The 14,153-nt window shown below is 42.3% G+C and overlaps 1 protein-coding gene across 4 annotated transcripts in view; it reads left to right on the top strand.

The window, feature by feature from the left end:
• PITPNM3 (PITPNM family member 3) overlaps positions 1-14,153 on the top strand; it is a 317,984-nt gene that overhangs the window by 279,568 nt on the left and 24,263 nt on the right. For all 4 annotated transcript variants that reach the window (XM_059717443.1, XM_059717442.1, XM_059717441.1 and 1 more), the window contains 3 exons: positions 354-524; positions 10,696-10,890; positions 11,985-12,133. In XM_059717443.1, the coding sequence (XP_059573426.1) occupies positions 354-524; positions 10,696-10,890; positions 11,985-12,133 (515 nt within the window). The remainder of the gene's footprint in view (positions 1-353; positions 525-10,695; positions 10,891-11,984; positions 12,134-14,153) is intronic.

Here is a 14,153-nt window from a genome sequence, read left to right as displayed (position 1 = left end):
GCTGTGACGTTCAATAATGTATTTAGCAGGCTTTAAAACTTTATTGACTTCCTGGTTTCCATTTGTTTCAAAGGCTGGTCTTAGCCTTAGCATGACTGCCTCATTCTCAGGCTGTGATCCCTCTGTAAAGCTACCTTGCCATGCAGATAGCTTTTTTTATGGAGAAATAGAAAATAATGTAATCGGAAGAATCTTGCCTCTTTTTTGACTGTGTGGGCAGTTTGGGCTATTATTTGCAGAAGACTGTACAAGGACTATATATTTAACCCTACCTCCAGCTTGGATATCTCAAGAGACATGAGCAGTTGCTAAGGAAGCGATACTGAATTATTTCTTTCTCTCTCTCATTTCAGTATGTCAAGTCCGCCCAGCTTGCAGCCAAGTGTACAGTTTTTTTCATTCTGCCGACCCCTCTGCCTGCAGACTAGAGCCACTGCTGGAGAAAAACTTCCACCTCTTGTCTCCATTTAATGTCCCGCGGTACCAGAGATACCCTCTGGGGAATGGAAGATCGCACCATTTAGGTACCATAAGCATTTTACATATCCTGTGGCTTGGTTTTCATTGCCCCCTCTCCCTGGTGTTCTGCATTTTCTCATTCAGCAACTCTGTTCGAGAGGATTTTAAAGACAGATGCTGCCAACATGCTGAGGAGGAGTCAGAGGACGTAGAGCAGGAAAAGACATGGGGTTACTCAACAGCTAGAAACCAAGAGGGATGCTTTGAACTGGCACTGTTGGCTTCTTAAATGCTTTTCTGCTTTCTGCCACTGACCAACCCCTCTCTGTGGATTGTTGCGGGAGCTGAGGCATCTCTTCTCCAGCTTAGGATCTATAATGGGGTTGATTTGGTAAATGGATCTCTTTCCCTTAAAAAAAACAAAACAGTTCAAGACGATCTCTCTTGAATTCAGTGGGATTTGACTCAGCCTCCAAATGACTTCAGGTTGCTTGTTTAATAGAAGGGATGAGAAAGTGTAAGCAATGATTTCAGGTATCCAGGTTGTAGCTGTATTGGTCTGGAGGAAAAGGCAATTAGGACTCGTAGTAGAGATGCTATCTTTTATTAGACCCACAAGATTTTTGCAAAAAAAATTCTTTTCTCCAATGCCTGATGAAGAGTGTTTGTGCCCAAAAGCTTGCAATTAAAGAATTTCTTTTTTTTGCAAAAATCTTGTTGGTCTGATAAAAGATAGCATCTCTGCTATGAGTCCTGATTGCCTTCAGCAATGATTTTACCGAGCACATTTTAATTCAGCAGAAAAAGGTTGATTGGATTCCATTTTTACCCTGACTTGATTCCTATGCAACCCTCAGTGACTTCATAGCAGGCAGATTCAAGCAGAGAATCAACATTAGCCTCAGTACCCTGTAGATAGTTTATCGGAGCAGGAAAGAACATGTAAGGCCTTATTGACATGGTCCTTGCTAAGCCATGTTTATAAGACACTTTGCCTGGATACTGCAATATATTTTCTGAAAGGACTCATCTAGGCACAACAGCAATCTAGTTAAGTCCATGATTTAGTTATGCCTTGCCTAGATGCGCCGAGGTTTTACAGATGTCATTTCCCTAGGTCAGTCACAGGCAGGTCACCCCACTTGCCTCTAGAAAGATTGGCACAGATAAAAATGCAGGATTTTGCAAGTTTGCCACGAGCTATCTTGGGTGGATTGGATATGCCCCCTGAACCCAAAACAAAGTAAAAGCAGCCAGTTGGTGAAATTGGGTTCCTTTCTCAAGAATTCAATACCAAAGGAGTGGGAAGGTATCATAGAGTTCATGAGCATCCTGATAACGTGGTGCAAAAACTGGATTAATCCCTTCTACAGTTCTCTCTCTGTCTCCCCTTCCCTCCCCCCTTCTCTCTCTCAGCTGCAAGCATAAATTTGAGCCCCACTAGGATATTTCTCAAGCCTCTGGGGACTCCTGGCTAGAGGTTGGAAGTGAATGTAGTAAAATGGCAGTGTTTTGCATCTGTTGAATTCAGGAGAATACCAACCAAAGGGAACTTATTTTTTTCATTCGGTGACTGGGCTATAGATCCAACTTCAGTCTCCTTGCTTAAAAATATGCGGTGTCCCAAGGTTCAAATAAGCTGTAAGATTTGAAGCCCGTGACCCTTCAGTAAATCTGAAGTTATGTCATCTTACCGCCCAAACATATGCGTGCAGAACGCTTCAGATTAACTGAATGATCAGGCTAGACTTTACTTATCAATGCAAAAGAACAGGGCTAATACAGGACATGGACGTCTATCCATTACTGATTATTTGGCACACACAATCCTTGAATAGTAAGAGAACAGAAATGGCTACGTGGTAGATCAATTTTAGTGTCAGTCAGGCTTTAATAGATATAATGTCTCTTTACATCAGTTAAATCCCGGCTCTCCTGCCAATGAAGTCAGATAGGTATTATTAGCTAAATACATTCAACCTTGACTAAATCTATGGAGAACCTCAGTATTAGATCCCTAGAAGTTTTATGCATTTGAAATGGCAGTTTTCTTTCTACCAACAAAAGGGCAAACTGCAGTAAAGGCCTGTATAACTCTTGATTCAGTGAGAAGGGAATCAAATAGTTTTACCTCTTTGCAAAAGGCTAATAATTGAGGTCCCTCTGGTAGGTTCTAGCTCTGGTTTTTAATTCATTCCCCTAAATACACAAAGTGGGAACATTTGGAAATAAGTTACTACAGGTCAGTTGTAGAGCTGGCCAGAGTTTTGACCAAAAGGAAGATCTACAAATACTTTCCCTTTAGCAAATGTAGGTTGATTTCCCAGGGGAAGATCCTCAGTGGATATAAATCATAGATACAGATGAGGGCTCCACTCCTCTGTGATGAATAGCTTGCTATTATTTCAAAGCATTTAGTCACTTGGTATTTTGACAGTCCCTAAGTTGGGGAATGTGGATGCTCTGGAGTGATGTGAAATCACGAGTCTCTCCATGCTTCTCTGGAGTGTGCATATATAAACTGCTGTCATTTGAGGTGTGGGGCCTGAGTCGACAAAGTTGAGCTCCTGTCCCAGCCCTAGCTGCCTATGGTGTACCTGGGAGCCCAGTCAGCTGCAGACCCTGCTACTACAGGTGCAAATGAAAGGTGGATAGCACCCAGCTATAACATTTATACGTTTTCCAGTAATAGTTTTATAGCTGGTTGGACCAATTTATGGCATGATTGTTAATTTGGATGTGTAGCTGGTCTAAATTAATTGCACAATGAACCTGGTAATTGCACGATACATGTAATGTGTAGAGAGGGCCTTAGAGTCGCTGATAACTCTTTTCCCACTGTGTGCAGTTGGTTTTAGCTCATTGCTTAGTACAGGACACTGAAGGGAGTTTGAGTTACTGTCTGCTCTCATCCCATTCCCTTTTCAAAGGCATCTCTTTATTCATTATTTATCTCTTTCTCTATCAACACCCATTTGCTTTTCATTGGAAGCTGGCATAGATTTATCCAGCATACACAAAAGTTTAATGCCAAAGTTTTATTAAGCTGACTAATATAAAGGACCAGATCTTTAGTTCCAGTGCCATCTATGTCTGCCTATTCCAGCTCCAACATGTTTTCGTGATGTACACAAATACTAGCATGTCACCATTTTACTAAATGCTTGTTCATGCAAAACATGTTCTTAGATATCTAGGTGAGAGGATGTCATTGCCTCTTACAGAAAGTACAAGTCAAGCCTTCATTAAAGTTCTGTTCCAGCGAATATTTCTGGAGGTCTGGTCTCAAATGTGAGCCTGTTACATTGATTCAGCTTTGCCAGCTTCTGTCGTGATCCCATTTGGTCTCAAGTTTGAGCAGACTTGGTTAGGGTGGATAATTGAGGGCAGAGCGAACCCCTCTCCCAAAATATCCTCATAAAGACAGTGATTTTGAACCAGAAATCCTGAACTCTCATTATCGTGAAAGTTTGCCAACCCAGGTATTGTGGGAGGTTACAGAAAATGCCTCCAGCATATGCTTTTAAACCCTGAGTAGGTGGCATTTCAGGGGAGAATGACATTCTCCTGTTTAAAAATGAAACACAATTAACATGCTTTGGGATCCTTTTTGGAAAGAGATGTTCTATATTCATAAAGAGCCATTCTGTTGATTACATAGTATTTTCCTGTAAGGGACAGACTAGCTTGTATGCATACAGTACAAGTCTGGAACACATAAAAGGCTTCATGGTATGCTCCTGTGATGATGATGAGATGTGATGAAACCTCATTAAGTGGATATCAAGTTGGTTATGTTCTGATCCAAACCATCTTATCCTACTTGAAAAGACTTGTCTCCAGAACTTCTCTGTCCATTATGTCAGAAGCAGTGTAAAGTAGTTTACAACAGGCATTTTTAAGTGTGTAAATGGCACTCTTAAAGGTGCCTTTAGGTACAAGAGGTGATGAGTCTCAAAGCCAAATTCAGATGGCTGCTATCGGAGAGAAACTTCATGATGATGTGATTCACAGGAACCACGTAGGCAATACAAGCTGGCGCACATGCTGAACACAGTCCTTGCAGTTGTCTTTCATTTCTAACCAAATGACTGTCAAAAGTTTATGATCTCGTTGCTGTGTTTGAAGGGCTTACTGTGTAGCTTTCAGTTCTGTTTGTCAGATTTGCTTTTCCCAGTCGGTGTTGGATAGCAGCAAAGGGAAAGGCCTGGAGAAAGGTTTTGGTTTCTTCATGTTCCCTTCGGTTGACGTCAGGTTTTCATCCCTAAGTCCACTCAGAGGGTCACACAGTCCATTTTGTGATGCTGGTTTATAGCGACTATTATGTGCATGTCGAATCTCTGCCCAAATCGATCCCCTCCTAAGGCCCCTTTGTGATTCCTGTAGGAAGCCATTGTCTCATGAGCAACACGCAAAGAACATACTCGGTTTCTGTAAAGTAAGGGGGTCTCTTTGCATTAAATGGCAAGGAAGGCTTCTCTTGGCCATTGAATTTGCCAGTCATGGAGGCTTAGTTTGCCTTTACAGAACTATTCATCTTCCTGTTGATTATTTGACTGCAACCACATCTTCTGTCAATACAGTTCCTCCTACGTACGTGATTACCTTGTTAGGCTGCTGATTTATTGAGTGCAGTTTCAATGAGACAAGATGCTGAGAGAGCTCTCTGCGTGTGTAGGAGTATGGTGGGGAAGCGGTAGTCCTGGTATAAGGGGCTAATGTAACGTCTACAATGGGAGCTTCTCTATCACCTGCCTCCCAATTACAGGGTGTGTGTCTACAACCTAACAAGCCCTTCCAGCCCCTCTAAAACGACCTCTTGCCAATAAGGCCAAAGGACCAGGTTCTCTTCCACCTATAAGGCAGCTAAGTGGACTTAGGTACAAGCCGCTGGAAATGCAAACCTGTTGAAGCCTTTGAAAATCCATTAATGCATCAGCTTGTATAATGCATCATTACCTAATCCTTAAGATTGACTCACAAAAAAGCAGCAAGGAGGAGGAGGAAGGGAGGACAAACCCAACTTCAGCCTCGCCTGTTTTTCAGAGATTCGAATAGAATCTGGTCCTATTTTTTTTTCCTCCTCTTTTGTTGCTATGAGGAGGACCTAAGCAAACCTGAGAGAGTGAAGGAGACTACAGACAAAGTGCTTCATCATTTACAAAATACTAGGAAAGGGAATGTTTCTTTCACCTTTCAGCCACAGGAAGATGCTGAAAGAGATTATTAGTGCTACTTATAGCAAGTGGTAATAGTAGCACATGTTCAGATAGACCAGGAGTGGGCAAAATGCAGCCCGCGGGCCAGATGCACCCCGCCAGGCCACTCTATTCGGCCTGTGGTGCCCCTAAAAATTTTAGAAAATTAATATTTATCTGCCTCTGGCTGCCTGTTATGTGGCCCTTGATGGCTTGCCAAAACTCAGTAAGCGGCCCTCCACCCAAAATAATTGCCCACCCCTGAGATAGACAGACATGATTTTTTTAAAACTGTTAGTAACATTTAATATTAAATATGAGCCATGCTGCAAAGTGTCGATCAAAATTTTGGTTTGGATTGATTTCTATCGAATGTCATCTTATAGTCTGAATTCCACGGAAAAAAATGGTATCTTGCCTGAATAGCGGTGGTCATCACAGACTACCTTTCCTTCTGCTGAAGTCAGTGAGAAAATACTACTGCTGACCTGAATGGAAAGAGCTAGGGCAACAATGTACAGGCAGTATTTTCCAGCAATTACTCTTCTACAGCATATCAGGAAAGTGTGTGGTGTTTTTCTTTTCCAGATCAAGAGAAATAACCACTGTAATTTGACCTTTTATTACAGACAGGCACCATCAGCTGCTGCCAACTTGGCATTTTATAATCACTGCTGCTTTTGTAACGGTTGTGTTTGAGATTCAGCTTTGTGACAAGCATCAGATTTATCACAAAACATGTCTTGTGACAAACAATAAAAGTGTGTTCCTTCTCTCCCCCCGCCTTGCTTTGCTGCTTATTCTGCAGTCGGCTTAGAGATGAAGGGATGCCTGCCCTGTGATGGGTGCTAGCATTTTTTATTTTAAAGAAGAAAAATTACTGTTATCGGGGCATTAAGTTACCTGACTTTTGCCTGTTTAATGCATACAGCTTTTGAGCAATGGGCTCTCTAGAAAACCCTGTTGACTGTTTAGCCTTCATATAGCATACACGGATTCTCATCTCACCATTTGCCTTTACTACTCAATTAAAACGACCCTCAAACTGTTCTCCAGCATAGTGTTTTCACTTGTAAGAAGCTTGCAGTTCAAACTAGAGGTATGTTTTATGCTGTCTGGCTCTAGCAGATAAGCTTATGCTAGCAAAGATCTCCACTCTCTTGCTCTGTTTTCTCATTACATATGGTCTTAATTTCAGGAACTGAACAGATCTCTCCTAAAAACTCCATACATGTCTATCTTTTGTTTCCCCCAAAACGTGGACACCTTACTTTCCTTGTCCATTCTTGGTGAGTTGCTTCTAGACCTCCAGGAGCCAGTGTTTGGCATAGCAGTCTTCTTGCTATTCTTTACCCACCTTTTCTCCTACATTAGCATATCTATGGCTCGGCACACTCTGCCCTGACATCATTAGCATTTTGACTACCTGTCTCTCTTCTTTAACCCAGGGATTGAAAGATTGTCATGCTTTTAGCTGATGTGATAAAACATTACAATACATTTCATGAATCTTCCAGTGATGTGTCAGAAGAGAAGCTTGATCCAATAGGGGGTTTTGAAAAGTGGATGCTATATACATAGTTAAATCTCTCTTCTTTGTTTCCCTGCAATCTTTTGCTTCACAATTTGACGAGGCAAGCCCTACAAATTTGTCTGTCCTCTTATCTTAAGATAAAGTCCCTCTAAGAAATAGCAGAGAACTGAAAAATATCCTTTGGTGTTGGCGTTCAGATGCCTTCAGTGGGAAAACAGCTCCCCAATTCACAAGAGTCGAGATAGGAGTATTACAAAATAAACTGGTTTCAGATGCTTGAAAATCTGGTGTGTCTGGTGATCAGCCAGCCAATGAATACTCAACTACAAAGTTTGAGACTTTGAAATATTTCTTACCTAAAAATGGGATAAGTGAAGTTCAGTTTTTTGAGAAACTGTCATCCGAGTTCAAAAAAAGATATAGTTCTGGCCAAATTTTTGTTTCAGTGATTTGAAATGCATCAATTTGATTTCAACCGTTTAAAAAATGGTTTAAGACTTTTGTATTGAAATTTTAGTTCACACTAAAGTTATTTCAGCTCAACAGGCAGAATTCTTCATTCAAACGGTGGGATGTTTAGACAACGTTGGTTTGTTTTCTTGAATTGAAATCAGGAGGTTCATTTAACAAACGCAAGGTTTTGGTTTGGGTGACTTGGCAATTTCCACCAAGCTCTAATTCGAGGAATCTTTTCCTGGAGGCAAAACTGCCTGCTGCCGTTTTCTTTACGCTGGCTTCTGGAGCATGCGGTACTGACAGATGCTGGTCGAGAGGGACTGTTGATCTGAGACAGCCTGGCAGTTCCTGTGTTCCTTACTTTTTATACTGTAGGGTGCAATGCTGGGTGCTGTGAGTGAAGCTGGGCCAAATAATTTATACCTTTATTTTCAGAAGCCACTAAGTCATGGCGTTTTTTAAGTGTTCAACATATTGAAGAGACAGTGTCACAGAACAAGTGAGTCAGAGGCCCCCTCTATTTATTGCGTATATTATGGAATTACCTAATTAATTGCACAATTAATTTAGGTTGGCTACCCATGCAAATTAACTCTTGCACCTTAAAAAGGTCCAACCCGCTATAAAGTCAGAGCTGGAAAATGTGTAGTACCTTTATATCTGGTTTCTATCCAGGTTAATTTGAGTGTGTAGCATAGCTATGCCTCCATGGCTGGGAGTCTCGTCAGCTGATGGGGCTCCCAGGCACTGGGGTGCATCGCTTGCTCCCGCAGCTGGGGGTCCTGGCAGACCCACAGGCTGCCCCAGCTGCAAGTCCCACAGCTGATGAGGCTGAGCTGCAGCAGCCCTCCATGGGCTGCCGCGGCTGGGAGTCCTGCCAGTGGGGTGCTGCCACTGCTGGGAGTCTCAACAGCTGCAGGACTCACAGGCACAGGAGCTTGCTACTGGTATGCTGGTGTACAGGATCACAAACCTGGGCTCCCCCCGCACTGATCATAAGGTCTGATAGGATCTGACGTGGGAGCCCACGATCATGCTGCCTGCCATGCACATGTGGCACGGTAGGAGGTGTGATTATATGGATTGCACATCAGATCCTTTCATGCCTTTACCTGACTGTCTAGAGGGGCCCAGAGGCACACGGTAAGTGTTGTAACACAGGCCTTTCGCTTATTCTGTGTCTCTGCTTCCACTTCAGTAAGGTGGTTATATTTACTTGTCAGGGGAACAAGGTTTGATAAACTAATTTTAGTTTCCCGTGAGATCCTCCTGTTGTGTTGGAGGTATTCCATTAGAAGACGCCTTTATATAGGATTCAACAGGGTGACTTAACCGGACAGTAATAACCACAGAATTATCTTTCATCTTTTCCCATGCCGTAGTCTTCCCGTAACCACACGCAGATACTGCTGCCTTTATGCTTTAGCAAAATTTCTTTGTAAGAAGGATTCATAGCAATTTTCATTAAAGCAAACTCAAAACACTATGTTCCCATGGAAACCACAATTGAACATATTCTCTTCAAAGCTCATCTCCTATTATTTTGTGCTAGAATTTAATTGCTTTCCCTGGGTCAATTGCATCAGAGATTCATGTGCCATCTCTGGTTGAGATGTTTGAGCTTAAATCAAAATAACCCCAAATCTCTGAAACGGCTTCAGGTAGGCTGTGATTTCTTCACAATTAACTCTGTCCATCTTAATCAGTTCTGATAACAAGCAGAAAGTTGAGGTTTCAGATATATTTTCTGTGAGCAGATTGATTAAGTCTTGGAAAACTGGGTGAAATGGTGGCTTAACTAAAGTCAGTGACAGAACTTCCACTGATTTCTATAGGCCTGGAAAGCCAACAGTCATTTTTTGGAGCAGTCCTGCTACTGCTTCTCTCTGTTTAAGTTTGCAAAAATATGCACCAAGGTGTACAAATCAAGGAGGTGGATGTCTACTACAGGCCTTTTTTTTTTTTTTTTTTAATCTCCACATCTGGAATGACGTGCTGTGCTACTGTCAAGCACAGCAATTAAACAGAGTGTCTTATATTGAAAGAAACATAGCTTTTCTTAAGGTAGCAATTCTGCTGCTGTGGAAAGGCCTTTTACTAGTAGCACATAGGTTGCAAATGTAACTTTATCCACTAGCCAGTCAGAATAGGTTAGCAAAAAAACTGCTTGTTCATGATCTTACATGCAGAGAATATTCCTTAAGCCTGCTTACTTCCATATGGCTTCCTTTTAGTTGCAGTGATTAATTTTTCATAGAAGAGTCAGAAGTGTTTGGGGGAGCATCATGGGTGTTAATGCAATAAATCACTGAGTGTCTGAGATTAGTCAGAAAATGCAGTCTGAAGAAGGATGCTGGCATCAATCTTTCACAACCACTGAATGACCATTCATTTAATAACTAGGGCTGGTTTTTTATTCTGTTGGAGGAGACTTGTCATTTAATAAATTTTAAAACTCCAATTGGAGATGAACATCCTATAGTAGTAAGGGTTAAAACCCCCCCAGAACTGAGCATGAATATATAGGGAGTTGCATAGCATTTTATCTAAATGACGTGTGCAGCACTTAAGCGAAGTATTTACGTGCTTTATTCTACTGAGTATGATGGTCAATATATTGCAGAAGTCTCTGCAGCACTCAAGTCTCATGTATGCCTTAAGAAATTAGATAGAGATTTTCAACAGGGACTCGAGGAGTTGAGTCAAGATTTTAAAACATAAATAATGATTTTAAGTGAGCCTGAACATCCACCTTCTAACAACTGGGCCCCTTAACGTGGGCCAGGAGTTTTGCCTTCCCAACTCCTACTTCACTTTGGAAAATCTTGGCATAAGGACCCCAATTGCTGTTGAATTTCAGTGGAATACCTTCCTTCAGGTAGGTTTCTTGCTTTGTGTGGGCCATCTCCCAAGGAGCAAATTGCACCAGAAATCAGTCCTTATTCAGGCAAAAACCCTTTGGCTTTGAAACCCTTTTGAAAATAATGCTGATCTTCTCTTACTGTGATATATATATATATATTTTTTTTTTTTTAATAAAACATCCAGCTGACACCATCCAGAACCACAGCGCTCTGTTTCTTGAGAGCGGCTCTTCAAACTTGCCCTTCTCTCCGGAGAGCCCAGAGTCACCAAACACACTGAGTCAGTCCCAAGGAAAGGCAAGACGGTCCAGCCTGGTCAGCACAAACAGCGAAATCTCAGGGTCAACAGAGAGCTTGCCGTCGGCAAACGTCACCAACAGTGAGTGAGACTTGGCACCCTTTATTTCTGCGCTGACTTCGGTCCTCCCTCCGTGTCAGGGCTGTTGGAATTTTATTTTGCAGAGGAAGTCTTCTCTTGCCTGGTGCACTAGTAATACTATGAAATGCTCGTGTTGTGGTCATTTTAATTAGTGAAACTTAACTTCTTCCATGCATTTAATTATATATTTTTTTTCTTGTTTTGCTCAGGTAAGGCAATGAAATTAGGGTGATGGTTTATATGAAAAGCATAATAGCACTTATGATAATTTCTAAGTTGATAATAAAAATGAAGAGATATTATAAGCACATTCCAAATGTGAATAATGTCATTATTCACATACCACGGAACCTTTTTTTCCTGAAAATTACCTATCCAAAATTAATGTGAGCATTTTAAGCAAGAAAAGGGATTTCCACACCAAGCAGGGCTGAACCCTCCTGCCATATGGAGCAGTAGAGGAGTCCCATTGTCGGCATTATTCCCCCTCCTCCTGCTACAGCAACCGGTTTAACTTCCCACAGCTGCTTCTGAATTGGCAGTAGCTGTTAGGCTGGCAGTAGGGTCAGGTGGTGACACTGATGGCAGGACTTTGCCCCTGCTCTGTGCAACTGGAGGGCTGAGCCCTGGCTGAGCCAGTGCCATGGCAGGGAAGATTCCCCCCGTCCGTGCTACCTTCCCAGAACAAGGTGCGTGTCTTATTTGGGGGGCATATGCTATATGATTAGATCCAGTAATATGTCATAGATGGTTATCAAGTCATCAGCACATATCCTGGATCATTATATTGGTCTGTTGGACTTCCGTGGATCGAATTGATGGTTATTAAATGTTCTGGTTCCCAAACTTTTTCTGGATCAAGAAGCTGTCATCAGTCCTCAAAATTTCTCCTGGCTACCATTCAGGTTTGTTAACCTATGAATTAGAAAAGGGTAAGGAGTGGCAGGGTGAAGTGCAGACCAGCTGCAGACCATTTACCGTGGCCTTGCAGACTACTCATGGTCCTCAGTCCAGAGTTTGGGAACCACTCTGTAAATTATTAGCCCTGAACAAGGTGTCCATTAGAAATGTGGTGCCTGTTTGTCATTTTACAGTTACTGCCAAATGGTGGGGAGCCAAGCGAATAGATTATGCCTTGTACTGTCCAGATGTGCTAACGGCATTTCCAACAGTGGCTTTGCCCCATCTCTTCCATGCCAGCTACTGGGAATCAACTGATGTGGTGGCATTCATTTTGAGACAGGTAATTTGATCCATCGCACGCTCACACTCCAGCCTCCTGAGTAAGATGCACTTGTTCTTTGTTAAAAGGGAAGGGTGGTCTCATAGCTAGAGCACAGGGAGGAAGTAAGGAGAGCTCGGTTCCAGTTTTTTCATTTTTTCCCACACCCTGAGGAAATCCCTTGTTTTCTGTGGCCAGGCTTCCCCATTTGTATCCAAAAAGAGCTGGTGGATGATATTAACTCTACCAGGAACATTAAGAGCTGAAAGCTGATATTTATAAGTGTAGGGGGTGAAAAGCACGTTTTTTCATTAAGAAAAGATGAATTCGTGTCAGTTGGCTTCTTTAAAAATAGGCAAAAAGGGTAAAACCAGGAATTTAATCTGCAGGGTGTTTTTTGAGAAAACATACCTGTATGACAGAGTACTATAATTAAGGACCGACCGAATTCATGCTTGCACGATTGGGGGGGCGCTCTGTGAACAATGGTGGGCTCATTGCAGAAAAATAGCTGGCTGGAAATGGTCCCTTTTTTCCATCAGAAAATCCTGCAGCTAAAGGGCCGTACCCCCATGCTGCCAAAAGTTTTGACAGAAGCTGAAACAGCTTGGACCGTCTTCCTCTGTTCCTGTCGGCCCATGCAGCTCAGGTCTCAGTGCTCTGCATGGCTCCATGAGGCCCCCCAAATTCTGTATCCTAAAAAATTTGATCTTTCTGACCTTTTTTTTTTTCTAATTCAGGACAATAATAATAGTAATAAAAAGATTACACTGAAACCAAGAGGGCTTTTCTGAACGAGGGCCATATTCAGGTCTGCATTTGAGCCTATGTTTAGCTTTAGGCTTATTATTAATACTCATTGAAGTCAATAGGACTTGTGTCTAAAGAAAGTGCTTTCCTGAATCAGGGCATTAGTGACAATTGAAACAGATACAATAACATGATTTTTCCCCCCCCCCCCCCTAAATGCCAGATTGTAAGTACCATGCTTGGAGGAGGGGAAACAGTAAACACAGTGGAGGGAGCAAGAAAACCAAAATTAAAGCATTTAAGGAAGAACTACTTCTTAGCAGTCCCCTGTTAAACTGTCCTGTAGTATTTAGAGGTGTTGTGTGAACTGTCTGCTCAGAATTGATTTTTCTTTTCTCTTTTGATGACACATTAATGGATCTCAGTGCTTCGTGAAACTGGTGTTCAGACAGCTGGGCTGAGTGACTTGGGGATAATACAGGGCTCTCTTGCCTCTGGAGAAATTGGTTAAGCTAAAAGGCTCGCCAAGTGTGACAACAATTTAGTGGCATTTGAATGAGGCCTCCTGAAGGTCAGCAAAAATCCTCCAAAAAAGATCACAAGTGGGTTAGTTTGGAATAAGCTGGGCGGACGGTGTTTTCACATCAAGGGGATGAAGAAACTGCTACTGCCTGACAAGTGGCAAGGAACATAATGCAGGCAAGCTGTACAGTGCCCATCCTTGAGGAAATGATTTGGAAAGTTTTCTCATTTCCTGCCTTTCCCTGCTTTCTACATCTTAATTCCACAGGGTGCTTCCTAGCCTCTCCCCACCATCAAAACCAGCTCTGATAACCCTTGGCCGGCTGCATCTCTGTCATCTGACCAGCCACTCAGCAGCTCCCAAGACTGGAAGTCCCGTGGCTAAACCTCCCTCCTTCCATCCAGCCGCTCTGGGTGGCAAGAGCTCCCTGTGCCGAATGGACAATACCGCTAGCTAGCTTGAGAAAAAGCCTGAGCCCTTGACAAGTCTGCATGCACAGCACTAATGTTTCCATTTAACCTAAACCTGAGAGAGACATACCAAAATGGATCAACCTTTTTCACTTCTAAAAAGAGCCTCTTCTTTCCAAACGTGGTGAAGCAAAACACAGAGGACAATTAATGGGTTTAATTAACTGTTCTGCTAACTGTTGAGTTCCTGCTGAGTTCATGGATACACAGTGACATCTGGAAGGAACCTATCTATTGGAATAAATGCCGAGTCTTGAACAGATATTAGGAGTACATAGCAGCTTAACCTGGGTTGGAG

Source organism: Alligator mississippiensis, chromosome 14 (genome assembly GCF_030867095.1).
Source record: "Alligator mississippiensis isolate rAllMis1 chromosome 14, rAllMis1, whole genome shotgun sequence".
Classification (NCBI taxonomy): domain Eukaryota; kingdom Metazoa; phylum Chordata; order Crocodylia; family Alligatoridae; genus Alligator; species Alligator mississippiensis.
The sequence above is the reverse complement of the archived record's forward strand: the minus strand, read 5'-3'. Positions and strand labels throughout refer to the sequence as shown.